This window comes from Vicugna pacos, chromosome 11 (genome assembly GCF_048564905.1).
Source record: "Vicugna pacos chromosome 11, VicPac4, whole genome shotgun sequence".
In the NCBI taxonomy this organism is placed as follows: Eukaryota; Metazoa; Chordata; class Mammalia; order Artiodactyla; family Camelidae; genus Vicugna; species Vicugna pacos.
Window position 1 is genome coordinate 85915333 of NC_132997.1, and position 15722 is coordinate 85931054.

Here is a 15722-nt window from a genome sequence, read left to right on the forward strand (position 1 = left end):
ATTTTCAGAGATTTTTTTTTCCCCAGTTCCGATATATCCACTTCAGTTTGAAGAAATAACAAACAGTAATATATAATTTTATACACATATATATGTATAAAATTCATTCACATTCACATGCCTCACTTTCAGCAAAATCAAGAGGGAACAGAATTTGGGTTCAGGTATCAAGACACACACACACACATATACACACGATAAAAGCTAAAATAACTGCAAAAGGCCTACTTTGATATATTAGCAGAGCCACTGGGGGCCCACACAGTGTGATAATTAAAAAAAAATCATTTTCCTTCGTTTGTGGGAGCATAGCTGAAAATCTCCCACTTTTGCAAAATATACCCTAGGGGGACTACAAGATGGAACAGAGCTCTGATCATCCATTACTCATTTGCTGCTTATTTTATCAAACGTCAAGCAAACAGCAATTCAAAATGGTCTCTCAGGGTCATAGTTCCCCAGCCCCCAAAAGGGGATTCCCAACCAATGCCCCATCAGTCCAGAAGGGGAGAACCCCAGCCAATGCCCCATCAGAGATGGAGCCGAATGAATGACCAAGGCTAGAAAGGGAAAATCCCAACCAACGCTCCACTGCAGCTGAAGCCACTACAATAGGAAGGAGACCCTGGTGTCGTCACACTTGAGCTGTGTTATTCACCAAAGACGTCTCAGCTGGGCAATGCGGTACTGACTCACACATATTTAAACAACAGACATGGTCCCACACACACACACACACAAATCAGACAAGTTGTAGCCCCCAAATTCCACTTCCACTCCCAGACAGAGGCCTCCAAACAGATGGGCCCAACTCTCAAAAGAGAAAGGACCCAGAGTGGCTTCCAAGGAGCCCAGACTGGCTCACTTCCTGCAAGGGAATGAGCCCAGATGGAGTGGAGAGAATTCCAAGCCTGTACAAGCTGGAGCGACTCACCCCCAGGCAACACCGAATGTGGACTGTAGCTCCAGATGTTTCTCAGCTCCAGATAGCCTCCTGCCTGTGCCTGTCAGGGAGAGTCCCTCCCAGTTCCCCCACGTGAAGCGAGTTCAGCAACGGCTAGGGACCCAGGGAAGGGGCTGCCCTTGGCGAGGGTCAGCCTGCCACAGGCACAGAATCCTAGGCTGGCTTCTCCAAAATTGTTCCTGAATGTGAGTTTGTGTGTCCGACACCCCATGAGAACAAACAATATCAAAACATTGGAGTGTGGAGCACAGAAAGGTTTATTGCTGGGCTGAGCAAGAGAAATGGATGGCTCATGCCCAAGCCCCACCTTCCAACTCTCTGAAAGGTTTCAGCTGAGCATGTTTAAAGGCCAGCCGAGGGAGGGGCAGCCCAGGGTATGTGATCAGCTGTGCACAATTCTCTGATTGGTTGACGGTGATCAATCCTTAGGCACTGGAAGGCCTGGGAGCTATGTGCTCATAATCATCAAGTAGTTAATTTTTTCCATTTGGTGGTGGTTTTTAGCATCTGAAAAACTTAGGAAATATGCATGAGATATTATTAACAGATACTTCAGAAAGGAGCTACAGCAGAAGATATGGGGGAGGGATTTGTCCTGGGAAGGCCCCACAGAGTCCTGTTTGGTTTAAAAAGGTGGAGATAATATCTCCTATTGACTTACTTGGTGAAGAGGAGAGCATCTAAGAGAGAGGGTCATTGCCTGAGATGAGACGGGTGTCAGGCAGACAAAACTACAAATGTTCAATAAATTTAGTTAGCACAAAACTGAGGTGCCACCTCTACATAAATGGGCCAATTGATTTGGAGTAGGGGTAGGGAAAATTTTTCTGAAAATATCTGCTAGAACATGTCTCTCCCAGAAAACAGAATTACAGTTGGATTATAACTTGTGTTAGTTTGAATAAATCACATATGAACACTTAGCACTCCACAAATTAAAAAGTAATTTCTTTTGCATCAGCTTATTTGTGCTAAAAAGAATCCAATAGATATTTTAAATTTCCATTTTAGAGAGTATAGACTGAGTCTCAGAAAAAAACTCTTACCCAGGATCCCATAACCAATGAGTAGATGGTGGACGTGGGTTTAGAATCAGTAATTCTGACTTCAAATTTTTCTTCCATTACACCTGTTCCATTACAAGCACAATTTTTTAAGGAATTGTGACATCTTACCCAGTGTTAGGAATTGTTTTTGTATGGGACTTTTAAACTGTATTCATAAATCAGTTATTCTCAATTTATTAAAGTCATGGCTTTGCAAATTCCTCATGCCACCACTAAATCTGCTACCCAGTCTCTTCTAAAGAACAAAGTAATTTTTGATTTCTCTTAAAAATGTTATAACATCTCTTAGTAGTTTGGTGCTCCACAGAATTATGTATTTCCCGGTGCCTAGAATCAGTGGCTTATAGTGGTTCCTAACCTTACCAAAGAATGATATGGCCATTTGCCTGATATGTTAATTCTCTACTCTGGCCAGAAAGGAAAAAAGTAAATGAAAATAGAAATCTTTAAATATTAAACTTATTTATTTGTATCCTTAGCAATTCCTTAATATTGTTGTTTTTTTCAGATGAGAAGAAGCAGATGGTTGCAAATGTGGAGAAGCAGCTCGAAGAAGCAAAAGAACTGGTACGTGCAGACTTGGTAATGTATTTGAACACACAGCCAGAGCCACTGAAGCTGATGCCTTCCTCTAAGCCTCTTTTATACATTGTAGAAATGTGAGACATTACTAATTAGCATTTCATGATTTAGAGTTCATCAGTTTTTAAACTGAGAATTTAATAGCTTTTTGGGATTTCATTCTTCTTAATAAAGGTGATTCATTAAACACCCGTCTTGAATTTTTATTCCTTCATAATACTTTTCATAATAGCTATAAATAGCTAATACTTGTTAAAGGCATCCTGGGTACCAGACACTGGGTTAAGCCTATTGCTTTATAATATTTAATTTCGACAAAAGCCCTGTGAGACAGGTACTAATTGTCAAAAACTGTGAAGGATTGAGATTTCCCCCTACTTGCTCACTACCATGTGACCTTGTCACAATTTCATGGATGCCGATAGAAGACACGAGTCCTAGGTCAGAGACAAAAGACTTATTACTAACAGCAAAAGCAGCTGCCAAAGTTTCAGCAGGCTTGTGTCAGTTCCCTGAGCCCTAGTTCCCATGGGGCTGATGCAGGGTTGCCCAAGAAGCATGCCTGCGCCTACAGTGGATTGATTATCTTACACAAGAGGAATATGGAGCAGGGGAAACACCCTGCTTTATAGCAGCAGCCTGTAAGCAAGACTGCCCCTTGTTCCCAAGGGACGCATTATTTCCTTCTCCAAGATTGCTCCCTGTCCAGGAAAAGAGTGCTCAGGGTCGTGCATTCTTGGCATATGCAGAAGACACAGAAGAATGAGAGACCCACAGAGGAGTGATTCCCAACACTGTTATTACCCCCATTATGTAAATGGAGAAATTGAGGCTTAGAAAGATTAAGTAACTTGTCTGAGGTCCCACACCCAGTGAGTGGTGAAGTAAGGATTTGTACTTAGACATGCTAAACACGGAGCTCCAACTCATCCACTTTTTGATACAAATAAATTCGCCAATCAAGGAGCAAAAAGTGTTAAAAAAGTATCATGTCCTAAGTTTTGATTTTTAAGGCCTGGTATTGCAAGTATGATTCAACTTGCTGCTGCGTTGTGCTCCTAAAGGAGTGTGTTGCTTTTCTGAATATTGAAGGGTACTGCTTGGTGTTCCTTCAATACTAAGTACTAACTGATATACTTAGGACAGTTTCCCACAGAGTGTTTCTATTAACTGGCGTTGCCTGTTGAAGTAAGTTTGGGAAACTAGAGCTTCAACAGAATTGGAGGTTGGGCCTTGGTTTTTGGCTATTGTTTTTTTCTAGAACCTTCTTAGACCCTTAAGTAGGCTAAGAGGTGTGATGGATCTCTAGGAAGGGGCTGTAAGGGGCAGCTTTTCTCAAGGTGATTTGCCTGAGTAACGTTAGTTAACAGGACCACATGCGGGGGGCTGCTTTGCAGGGTCTGGAGAAGTAGGCGGCTGTCCACCCCCCCCCATCCCGTTACATCGCAGACACTTCCGTTGTGTCTTCGAGTGCCCAGGCAGCGGGCTGCAGCGCTGCTGCTCTGTCTTCCTATCTCCGGCCTTTCCCATCTGTCAGAAGGCTGGTTCTCTCCTCCCCCTGTGAGATCTGCCGCTCATCTCACTGTCTCTGCTGGGGTAGCTTTGCTTCTAGCACCTCAGCTTCCCACATTGGCCTCTCTTCTGAAAGTTTCCTTTTTTTCTTTTTTTCAACTACTTTTCTCTGTCCTTTCTTCCTCTTTATAGTCAACTGTTTCTCTCGTGGTTCCTGGCCTTCATGTGAAAAGACTGATCTTTTGTATACCATAGCTACCAATCAGGATGTTTCTTCCTTCTGGTTGGCAGGCTAACCATAAATAATACAGCCGGTCAATTCTTTGGATCTTGAGTTAACTCCTTATGTTATTATTGAGCTGTCAGTAGCAGGGGGTTTTCTGTTTTTTTGTTTTATTTCCATCAAAATCTGTGTTTTGGTTCATTGGTTTGCCTTCCTTTGGAGACGTTGATTTACGTGATGATGTTAGAAAGCTGATTTCCTGAGAATCAAAGTTTTACTGTACCAAGAAGTGTAAAACATAGCTATGCCACCATGGATCTTATAGTCATCTCCAGTTGTTACTAACGTGAAGAGTTGTGTCTTAGATATGTGTTTCTATTTGTTTGAAATGATCAGGCAGCTGATTCACTTGATTCTGATGACATCCTTGTTAAGGACCCTGATCGTTATATTACATACTGTCTTTCTGATGAGGACCTGGGGAAAAAAACTTCATTATGCTTTGACTTATTAGGATTAGTTGTATTTCTGCTGAACAATTTGTATGCATCTCTTAGACACTGCATGTCTTGTAATTACCACGTCTTCCACTTGACATTGGCCTTGTAAATGTTGTGACAACATGAAACAAGTATGTATTAGCCTATTTCTGGTTTCATTTTAAGTGCTGTTCTGTGTTTCCTCTTTTCTTTCTTACCTACTTTTAATTTAGTTTTAAGTGTCCTTGTAAAATGCCTGAAACAAAAATGTAGTTAACTCTTGGATTGTCACTCACGTGTACTTTTGCCGTTATTTGTCTGGAGGCTCAGCCTTTGCAGCTAAGTACTTAATGATGATTTCAGAGAAGTGCTTTAAATAATTGCCTTGCTGAATAACTGATCTACTGGTGCTTCACATTTATGTTGAGACATGTCAATAATTTAAATGGTTACTGCTTAAATCCAGGCTAATTAAAACTATCATTCTTTTTTTTCTTTATGAAAATTAAGGCCTGTGAATTGGAACATGGTTTTCTGGTTTATCTGAGTTCCACCATTGTTACTCAGACTCTAACACTGGGCAAGTAAGAGTTTTATTAGTACCGAGCTTATAGTGTTCATAGAAATAATTTATTAGAATGCTTTAAAAGGCAAAATCTATGACAGTATTTTTGGATGTGAGTTTGTTAGACAAGGTCTGAGCCAATATGTAGTTGTTGGTTTTTATTTTTCAGTGCCAAGTATAAATAAGCCACCTCTGATACTTTGTATCATGCTTGCCATATTCCTTCATCATCAGCAATCATCAACTACTGTTGTTAATATTAATCACGTGATTACCAAGTAAGAGACGCTGTTCTAAGCACATTAGGGGGATTACCCCATTTAATCTTTACAGCTGCCCTACAAAAAACATACTATTTTTAGAAACAGGGAAAGTAAGACCCAGTGACGTTAAGAAACCTGTCAAAGTTTGCATGACTAGTAAGTGGTGGAGCCTACAATGTGAATGTTGGTACCTGACTTGAAAGCCTGTTTTCTTAACCATCATACTACTTCTGTATTGCTTCCCTTTAAATGCTCCTGTGTTGGATCCAAAGTGTTATGGCAGGTTGTTATAAAATGCCCTGCTGTGATTTCAGTGAGCTTTGTGTAATTTAACATGTTACTGTGTCCACTTAACTCCATATCAACATGGTTATAAAGTGTAAGGCTGGAGGTCAGGATTACATAATGGTTGGCATGGGATTTTCCCAACCAGATAAGACTTTCCAGAAGAATTTTCACCAAATGACTAAGGCTAGGCTGACATTTCAGAGCAATAGTAACAGTTTGGTTTCTCTTCTCATCGTTCTGATGGTTTGGGGTCAGAAGATCAGACCAGGTTGAATTCAATGATAGGATACTCCATGGATAGAAAAATCATTATTACTGAGGATGTTTGGATTACTGCATATGTTTTTAAAGAAATTCTTGACAGAGTAAGCACCTTGGCACACCGCGTGTCACTTGGCAAGCACTCAGTAACTGTTTGTTGACCTTAACGAAAGTTAAGCAGAAAAGTAGTCCCAATGTTCCTTTGACACAGGCAGTTAGCTCCCTGGGCCTGCTTCCTCAAGTTGTAAAATGAGGAATTGGGATTAAATCCTTTCGACTCTAAACGTCTAGTCACATGGAGAGTAAAGCATCTGGTTTAAATCATGTTTTTCTCTTACTCTTCCAGTTGGAACAGATGGATTTGGAAGTCCGAGAGATACCGCCCCAAAGTCGAGGAATGTACAGCAACAGGATGAGAAGCTACAAGCAAGAAATGGGAAAACTTGAGACAGATTTTGTGAGTCAGATTCCATCCTATGTCATACTTACAATCTTTAGACTGACTTTCACTTCTGTTTTTTATTGTTTCCCTCTCATGCCTCGGTCTGCAATAAGTGCCAAAGACAAGCAACCACTTTCATTGTTATGAGTTGGGGATCTAAAAATGCTTAGAGAGCTAGCTCATGGTAGACTTGAAGGTATGTTGGATTCATGACTCACAAAATAGATCCAAATCATGTGGGTTTTTTTTTTTTTTTGAGTTTGGATAGTATTTGTTGGTATCTAGCATTTATTAGAATTTTGAAATCTTACTTGGGGATGCACTGCTCATGAGGTTCTGAACTTATATCAGTGTTTTGGATGCGCACCTCTTTGTGCGTTTTTTTCTGGGACAGGCTCCATAGCCTTTGTTATCTGAATCTTAGAAGGGTGCATCCCACTCCTCCCCACCAGAAGACAGAGGGAACTCGATAATTCATACACGTGATCCTTTGTATTGATTGTCTCATGAGAATATTTAGCTTTCTCTTCATATATCTGACTTTCAACTCCACCCACTTTATAGCAAATTTAAGAATGTAAATTTAAAGACGTAATGTTAAATTGTTAGTAATTAGAAGTAATAGGAGTGGAAATGATACAGGTGAGCAGTTTCACTTTCTGGTAAATATCCAGAAGAACAGAAAGCAGGATCTTGGAGAGATACCTGTACCCCTTGATCACAGCAGCTTTATTTGCAATACCAAAAGATGGAAGCAACCTAAGTGTCCATCCACGGATGAACGGATAAACAAAGGGTGGTGTGTACGTGCAATGGAATATTGTACAGCCTTAAAATTGGAGGAAGTTCTGACTTACGCTATGACGTGGATAAACCTTGAGAACATTAGGCTAAGTGAAATAAGCCAGTCACACACGGATGCTGTATGTTCCCACTTATATGAGGTACTTAAAGTAGTTACCCTTATAGAAAATAGATTGTTGGTCACCTAGGGCTGGAGGGAGGGAGGGAAATGGGCAGCTACTGTTTAATGGGTATAGAGTTTCAGTTTTGCAAGATGAAAAGTTGTACAGATTGGTTGCTCAACAATGTGAATATATTTAACCCTATTGAACTGTATATTTAAAATTGGTTAAGGTGGTAAATTTTATATGATGTGTATTTTACCACAATTAAAAATTAAAATAGAAAAAATGCAGATGGGGAAAGATCTGAGCTTTACCTGTGAGTGACAGGAGTCAGGTGTTGGCATGTAAATTTATAAGGATCTTTCTGCCTCTGTTCCTTCCTTAGGTGTTTTACTTTTGCTACATCTCCTAGACTACAATATACCTTTCCATGACAAGGCCAGTGGTACTGATTCTGATAGAAATTCCACCTAGAGTCTGGAAATGGGGTGATTTGCAGCTTTGCGTATTTATTCTGTATTCTAATAGGTATTTTCCTGAGAAACTGAGATGGGCTACATCAGTGACTCTGATGCAGTTGACTTTTAAGTTGTGTTCCTAGTAATTTAAAAGAAAAATTGGAATCCATAATGGGCCTAAATTCAGAAAACAAATGTAATCACCTAGTTTCTGTGCTATGCATGAGATGAAACCCTCTCACTGCTTTGGGGAAGGCAGGTTCTCTCAGCAAGAGTGAGCAATATGGTGAAGAAATTGGATTGATTTCAGAATTTGACAACTCAAATTTATACTTAGACAATTCTAATTAAAGTTAATGTTTTAATATAAATGATGAAAGTAAATTAAAATATTTATAAGGATTATTTTGGCTTGCTTACCTCATCTTTATGAAACTCTTTTCCGGAGATTTTACTCTTGGTTTCTAAAACAACTAAGCATGTGAGCCCGCTTAGGGCTGCTATGACAAGGTGCTACAGACTAGACGGCTTAACAAAAATTTATCTTCTTTTTTTTTCGGAGGGGGCATGGTTAATTAGGTGTTTGTTTGTTTGTTGATTTAATGGAGGTAGTGGGGATTGAACCCAGGACCTTGTGCATGCTAGGTGCGTACTCTACCACTGAGCTGTACCCTCCCCCAAAATGTATCTTCTTGAAATTCTAGAGGCTGGAAGTCTGAGATCGAGGTGTTGACAGGGTTTGTTTCTTACAAGGCCTCTCTCCATGGCTTGGAGATGACCATCTTCTCCTCGTTTCTTCATATACTCTTTATATGTTGTGTTCTAATTTCTTCTTCTTATAAGGAAACCAGTCACAATGGATTAAGGTTCACCCTAATGACTTCATTTTAACTGTTTAAAGACTCCATCCCACATCCAGTCACGTTCTGAGGTATTAAGGGTTAGGATTTTAACACATGAATTGGGGTGGGGGTTGGGGGAAGAGGGGAAATGAAACAATTCAGCCTATAACGCTGAATTTACTTTTAATCTTTTCTTCTTAAATATTTTTTTCAGAAATTAAATTGCTTCTGTGGCTTATAAGTCAGCTAACCCAATCTTAAGTCTTTTTTGTTTCCTGAAGAATGTAGTCTTGAGTAGAGTTCCTTTAGGTATTTAGATATCATGTACTTGGATAAGCATTTCTCAGGTTCTGTTATGTTTTCTGTTATAAAGAAAAATAGAGCCAGCAACTATGAACTAAACATTTATTCTCCAGGCTGTTGTTAAAAATTCACGTGTTATGTGTATATTTACTCACACAGCTTCCTTTTCTTGTTCCTTCCTCCTCCTCCTCTGCCTCTCCTTCAGATACCTGGATTCTTCAGACTTACTCCACTGTCTTACCCCTTGTGTTATCATCCATTCCTGCGGCTACAGTGACCACCGCTATGCTAATGTGCGTTTCTCACTCAGACTCCCCTGAGGCTCTAAATCCATATTTCTCACTACTTACTAGACACTTCCACCCCAGAGTCCTTTAAACACAAACACTTAGATTTGACAAGTCATTTCAGAGTCATCTTTAATCTTTCCCTTTCCACCGCCTGGCACATCCAGTTGGCCCCTGAGAGTTAACAGTACTGCCACTGAAATACCCCTTGCTTCCATCTCCCCTGCAGGGAGCCTTCACGTTTCTCAATCTGGGTGATGGTAGTAGCCTTTCTTCCTTCTATTCTTCTCCCACTCTAAACCTTCCTTTGTACCACTTTGGAATTATCTTATTAGCATCCTGATCTGAATATGTCACACTGTTCCACAAAATCCTACAGCGTTCTCATTGCCCGCTGCGCAAAATTCAGGTCAACTTCTAGGCTTTCTATTTTGTTCCATTGCTTCTTCACATGTCTAGTAATTTTATTAGTACATGCTTGATATTGTGGACCCTATGTTGTTCAAAGCCTAAATTTTGTTAGTTTACTTTAGAGCAGTGCATCTCAACCTTTTTTTTTCATTAGCATCTCACTGAGGAATTTTTTTAGACTTCCCCCCTCCCCCAATTGCCCCTCTCTTCCCCAGGAAATTTATATACCATGGATCCACTGTGTATCTGTACATCTGTTTATGTACTATGGCTCTTTGGAGGCCATAGCAATATCTTTGTAATATCTAAAGTTCTTCATCCTCCCAAGAACCAGTTTTTTGCACCTGTGGGCATGATATCACCTCTGTTGACAATGCATATTTTAGAGAATGTTGAGCTTAAGTCGATAAGTAGATAATTTACTAGATCCTGTCAAGGCTTATTAACTTTGTTAGGACATGTCTAGAGTAGCCTGCATTTTACAGTATGGCCTTCCTTGGATTCCATTTGGATGACTAGAACATTCAGGGAATGTTCAACTCTCTGTGTGGGCAGAATTCTAGCTCCCTGCTTTAGGTGACCTCCAGAGTCTCTGTTCCCCTTCATGGCTCCTCAGTACATGTCCTCTGTAAGGCCTCTCACCTCTACATATGCAAGTACAGTTTCAGCCAAAGACTTACCAGGACCCCTTTATAGATTTCCGGAGCTCCTGGTCTATGTGGCTCCCTTCTCTCCATTACCTTGCTAAATTTCATCCATTCAGCAGTCCGCACCTCCAGGGTCTGCTCTGAAGCTCAGAGTCATGCTCCGCTCCATCTGGGCTCCACCCCCTGCTCTATAATCTGGATGGTGCCTCCAGGCTGAGAGCCATGGCCGCTGTAGGGTGCAAGTGTTTCTTTTCTCAAGGGATTTCAGTCCTACGCTGCCTATTGTCCCATTTTTGAAAATGATTGCTTCACACATTTTCTCCATTTTTATAGTTGTTTAGAGCAGGAAGGTTGGTCTTGTATCAGTTACTCTGTCATCACTGGCAAGAAAGTTCAGTATAGTTTGACGTTTGTTAATTCTTAGTGGATAATTGTGTACATCTAAGAATGAAAAAAATTATAGTCTTCTCTCTACAATGACCTGTCATAGAATTTAATTTGTAGCTGACTCAATACCTATTTAAAAGATTTTAAAATGTGTGTTGTGACCTGTAGTCATCGTTGCGGGAAGGTAGTCAGCAGTCCTTGCTGTGTTCCCTTCTGTACTATCGCTGTTCTTGATGATTCTGTTCACCTGCCTAATTCCATTCTTCATGATTTTTGGCCTCCTAAAGCTTTGTGTCGTTCGTTTTGAATTCTCACAGTGTCAGAGTAAGTTAGGAATATTAGGTCCAAAGAAGCTGAAATCCAGTCACCTTATTTTTCAGACAAGGAAGGGAAGGACCAGGGGGACCAAATGACTTACCTTAAAGTCACACTGATGTTTAGAGCCAGGACCAGAATCAGATGAGCCAAACACACATTCAAATGTTCTCTCCATGATCCTTTGCAATTCCCTACCCCCAACTTCATGTTTCAATAAAAATCAATTTAATAGCCTCTTTCTGTATTTGAAAACAACTTAAAAAAATAGAATTCATGTATTTAAGCTGTCCTTATAATTTCTCCTTTCAGTATTGGTATGAGGTTAGCTAGGATGTGGTCATGCCCAGGAAAATGAACCAGCCAAAAGGGGGGAAACATAGTTGAGGATTTTTTCAAGTTTAAGATTATTGTTTGCTTCTTAGGAAAATAAAATCAATCAAACAAAATATCCCTGAAGTCGTACAGACCACCACCTCCACCACAATGAACTTAACATTGTATGAAATGTTTGACCAAGTCTCAGTAAGTAGAAAAAGAAAGGAACAAGTAAGCGATGTATCAGGGTAAGGTTCCCAAAGTTACGAGGACCTGGTGTGCTGAGTGTTGAATCTTTGGCATCTGATGTTGTACTATGATGCTAGCACCATCTTGTGGTTGATTTGTGTAGTTGCATGTTTCTTTTTTCTTGTAACAAAGCTGAACTTCCTTTAAGATGCATGCACAGACTACAGGATTTGGGGTGGAGGATTAGATTGTAAAGAATGTTAGAAGTCGAGCTTTTCAGCCCCAGTCTCAAGCTCGCTTCTCTCCCAGGTCAGCGGTGCCCGAATGCTACCCTTTTCCTGTTTGGCAGGCTATGTGATGTGATTGTCAGACCCGCTCCCAGTGCAGAGCTGTCTACATCAGAGAATGGCGCTTCTATTGACAGTCTCAGCAGTGAGGCTGAATGGTCCTGGAAACGCAACTACCTGCGGACTATCGGAGTTGGTCCCTTAGGTCAGGGTTCAAAGGATGTTGTGGAACAGCTTGAAGCTTTTACTGCTACTGCCTGCACTCTCTTTTAACAGGTGAATGGACAACTTGAGTGCCTGAGTTTAGGAGTGAAGCCAGCAGCTACATTCTGTTTTTTTTTAAGTCTAAGACAGACTAAGGAAGTCCAAATGAGAGAGATTTACCCTTTCAAATTACGACTTTTGTTGAAAGGTCACAGACTTGATGCTTCTGTTTACATTTCGTATTTTCTGTTCTTACGCCTTCCTGAGATATTTTACTTCTGCTCTGTGGAAGCCATAGGAAAACCATGAAGGCATGTTGTAGAGATTTGGGTAGTGTCAGTAGTAATATGTTGTAATTCCAGCATTAGCTTATCCTTCTTGGAGGCGCTAAGTGCATTCCAGAAAGAAAGAAGAAAGCCAGACTGGACAGAATCATCCCAGAAAAATTTTCCTCCACTATGTACATTTAATAAATATGATTTACATTTTAAAAATTACATTTGTTGTTTGGTTCTCTGTAAAAATAATACCTGCTCATTATAGGATATTCTGGAAATAAATAAGGAAAGAAGACAAAAAAAATCACCTTAGCCGTGTTACCTCAAAAGATCCACACTCTACATTTTGATTTGCTTCCTTCTAATCTTCCCTTTCCCTCTCCCTTTTATAATTTTTCATTTTATTTTACATCATAATGATGCTACTCAATCCACATCTTTTCATATTTTTTACAACACAAGATTCTAACATTAGGAGTTTCCATTTCTATAAATTCTTAATCGTTTTAATAGGTGCATAATATTTCAGTCAATGATATTAGTTCTTCTTTTGTTGAATCCTAATATATTTCCATTTATTCTCTCCATAATTTATTATGCTGCAATGAACTTATTAGAACAGGGTTATTTCATCAGGGTCATTTCTCAGAAGACATTTTATTGAGTTAAAGGGTATCAACAATATTATAGCTTTCATTAAATATTCTTTAGAATTACATTTTTATTATGACTTATCAGATCATTTTTGTTGTTCTTCTCCAGTCCTCTCTGTGTTAGACTGTTAAATAAGAAATAAAATTCATAGGCAGACCAGAGCTAAATATTTTGTGTATATCACTCATTTAACCCACAATTACATGAAAAAGTTACTGTTATTATCCGTCATTATGGCAATTTTGCAACTCTAGAATTAAATACAACTGAGATTTCTTTTTCTGAGATAGTCTTCCGTGGAAGACATATTGACATTGGTAAGGCTGGCTGATATGCATTGCTCTCCATACCTAGTCTAAAACTGATCTCATTTCACATTTTCCGAATTTTATAATCAGAAACTGAAAAATATTTTAGTGATCTGGATATGACTATGACCCCTTTCTGGGAGAAAGTGATACTGTATTCACATGCACATACATGATTTTCTTTGCAGTTATTTTCTTAAAACAGTGGTTCCTAAGGCCTTGCTAGGTGAAATTGTTAGAAAATCATCGTGCAACTGTCCTTTGTTTGTAGGATTCTCATTCCAGGCTTTGACCTTGGTAAATCTACTCACAGAGCCTCCAATAATTTCAAAGGCTGACACAGAAAATAGACCCAAAAGTCTGTTTTCAGCTGTAGTGAAGTCTTCTGGGGGCTGATCTGTGCTTGTGTGTCACCCTGGTCCCCTAATTCGATGCTGCAAAAGGTTCATCTTCTTGACCCTTGTCCCCACCATGTATATTTAACTTGAATAGTAGTATGTATTAAATATTTTATCATTGGTCTTGTGTACTGAATTTGAGGTTGGCCTTAATAGATTTTCTTCCCTTTGGAAGCTGTGACTCTTTCCTACAAAGTGGCTGTTTTTATGATGACTGCTTTGGGCTTTAGACCGTCGTCTTTAGCTCCTGTAGAGCTTTATGACCTGCAAAAATAACTTCTGTAGCCACTGTAGTCACTGCAAAGCTGAAGTGTGTACTGATATAGATATATCTCTGTGTGTGCACTCACACATTCTTGTGTGTGTACGTTTTTTTAAAAGTTGGTGTCGATCCCTGATTAGGTACTGCAATTTTACTGGAGGATTTTTTTCCTACCTACTTAACTAATTAAAAAAAATCATTGGAATTAAAGTTTTAGTGCCATTTTATGGCAGAAGGAGCAAATTTTTGTGATGACTTTATGTTATTTCTAGTGGTTTGAGTTTTCTAAGCAGATGAAGTGTATATTTTCTGGAGACAGTGCTAAATTGCTTTAAAATAGAGGAAGAATTATAAAGCTTATTGGTTTTAATGCAGTTGTCTCTGCTTATAATCCTTCTTAAATGACTTAACAAATTATTATCGACTTTCCTGTTGTTTGTTTGTTTTGCCTAGCCACTTTGATCTTACCTAGGAAATAAAGAGGAACGATAAAAACAGGTAAGATTTTGAAAGATTAATTATAAACTGGTGATAAATTTGGCTTCATTGTTAGTCACTAGATGGCACTGTTTATTTGCAGAGTGCCTTAAAAAAAAAAAAGGACTGGTAGTAACTGAAATTACTGCCTCATGAATAAAATATTTCTGATGGGATTTGCATTTCTATATTGGCTGAAGACACTGTTGAATGTTTTATTAACCAGCCCAGTGCAACTGTCAGCCTATTAAAGAGATCCAATGGTCCCTGTTTAGATAAATAAACTAAATAAATCCAATTCGTCAAATTGTGTTCCTGGCTGTTTATTTTCCATTCTTTTGATGTACAGTTTATTTTAAGTTAAAGCCACATTGGTTTAAAAATTAATGGGAAAATGTTATTTGGTGTTTGGAACATGAAGAAGCTAATTGCCCTCGTCAAAAAGCCAGCTCTGTTTTAGTGTTAAATTGTTTGCTCATAAATAGTAAACTTTTTACTGGTTGCTTATAAACTGTCCCATGGTCAAAAATAGTCTGATATTCTGCAAACACATAGTCAGAGACTGTTATCAAGATTTGTGGAGCCCTTGGTTAATTTCCTTGGGAAAATTACTATGTAGTTTAAAAGATAAGCCTTTTACTTGACTGTGCCTTTGGGTCATGCTCCTTTTTTAAGTAAGGCATACTATTCCTTGGAAAGAAAAGTGGCTAATTGATTTTTAAAGTAAACTGTCTTTTATCAGAGCCCTTGCCAGTCACTCTCCTGGTAAACACCAAACTTTAAAGAAGGGTGACAGTGATGGCGAGGGCCACCAAAGGCCTCAAGGCCATGGCTCTAAACAGATGTCCAAGCCACTGCCTTCTTAAAGCTTATGTTCTAGGGATCTTGAAACTCAGAATTGCACTATTTACTACCACTGACTGAACTAGAGATTTTATACTTAGGCCCTAGGGTTGAAATAGATTTGAATAAAGCATGTCAATTTTGTGCTTTGCTACACTAAAGTGAGTTAGCAACTGGAAATGACACATCGTGGTTCTGACTTTGGCTTCGCATTTCTTTTTCCATGAATCCTCCATTGCTTTTCATGCCATTCTCATTGTCTTTTATCCAGTTCCACATTTGCGAGGTTCAGAACAAAAC

At 39.3% G+C, this 15722-nt stretch overlaps 1 protein-coding gene across 6 annotated transcripts in view; it reads left to right on the forward strand.

Annotated features, from left to right (window-relative positions):
* Positions 1 to 15722, forward strand: part of VTI1A (vesicle transport through interaction with t-SNAREs 1A) — a 345054-nt gene that overhangs the window by 8970 nt on the left and 320362 nt on the right. For all 6 annotated transcript variants that reach the window (XM_031682624.2, XM_072971919.1, XM_072971918.1 and 3 more), the window contains exons 2-3: positions 2540 to 2598; positions 6551 to 6661. In XM_031682624.2, coding sequence (XP_031538484.1) covers positions 2540 to 2598; positions 6551 to 6661 — 170 coding nt within the window. The remainder of the gene's footprint in view (positions 1 to 2539; positions 2599 to 6550; positions 6662 to 15722) is intronic.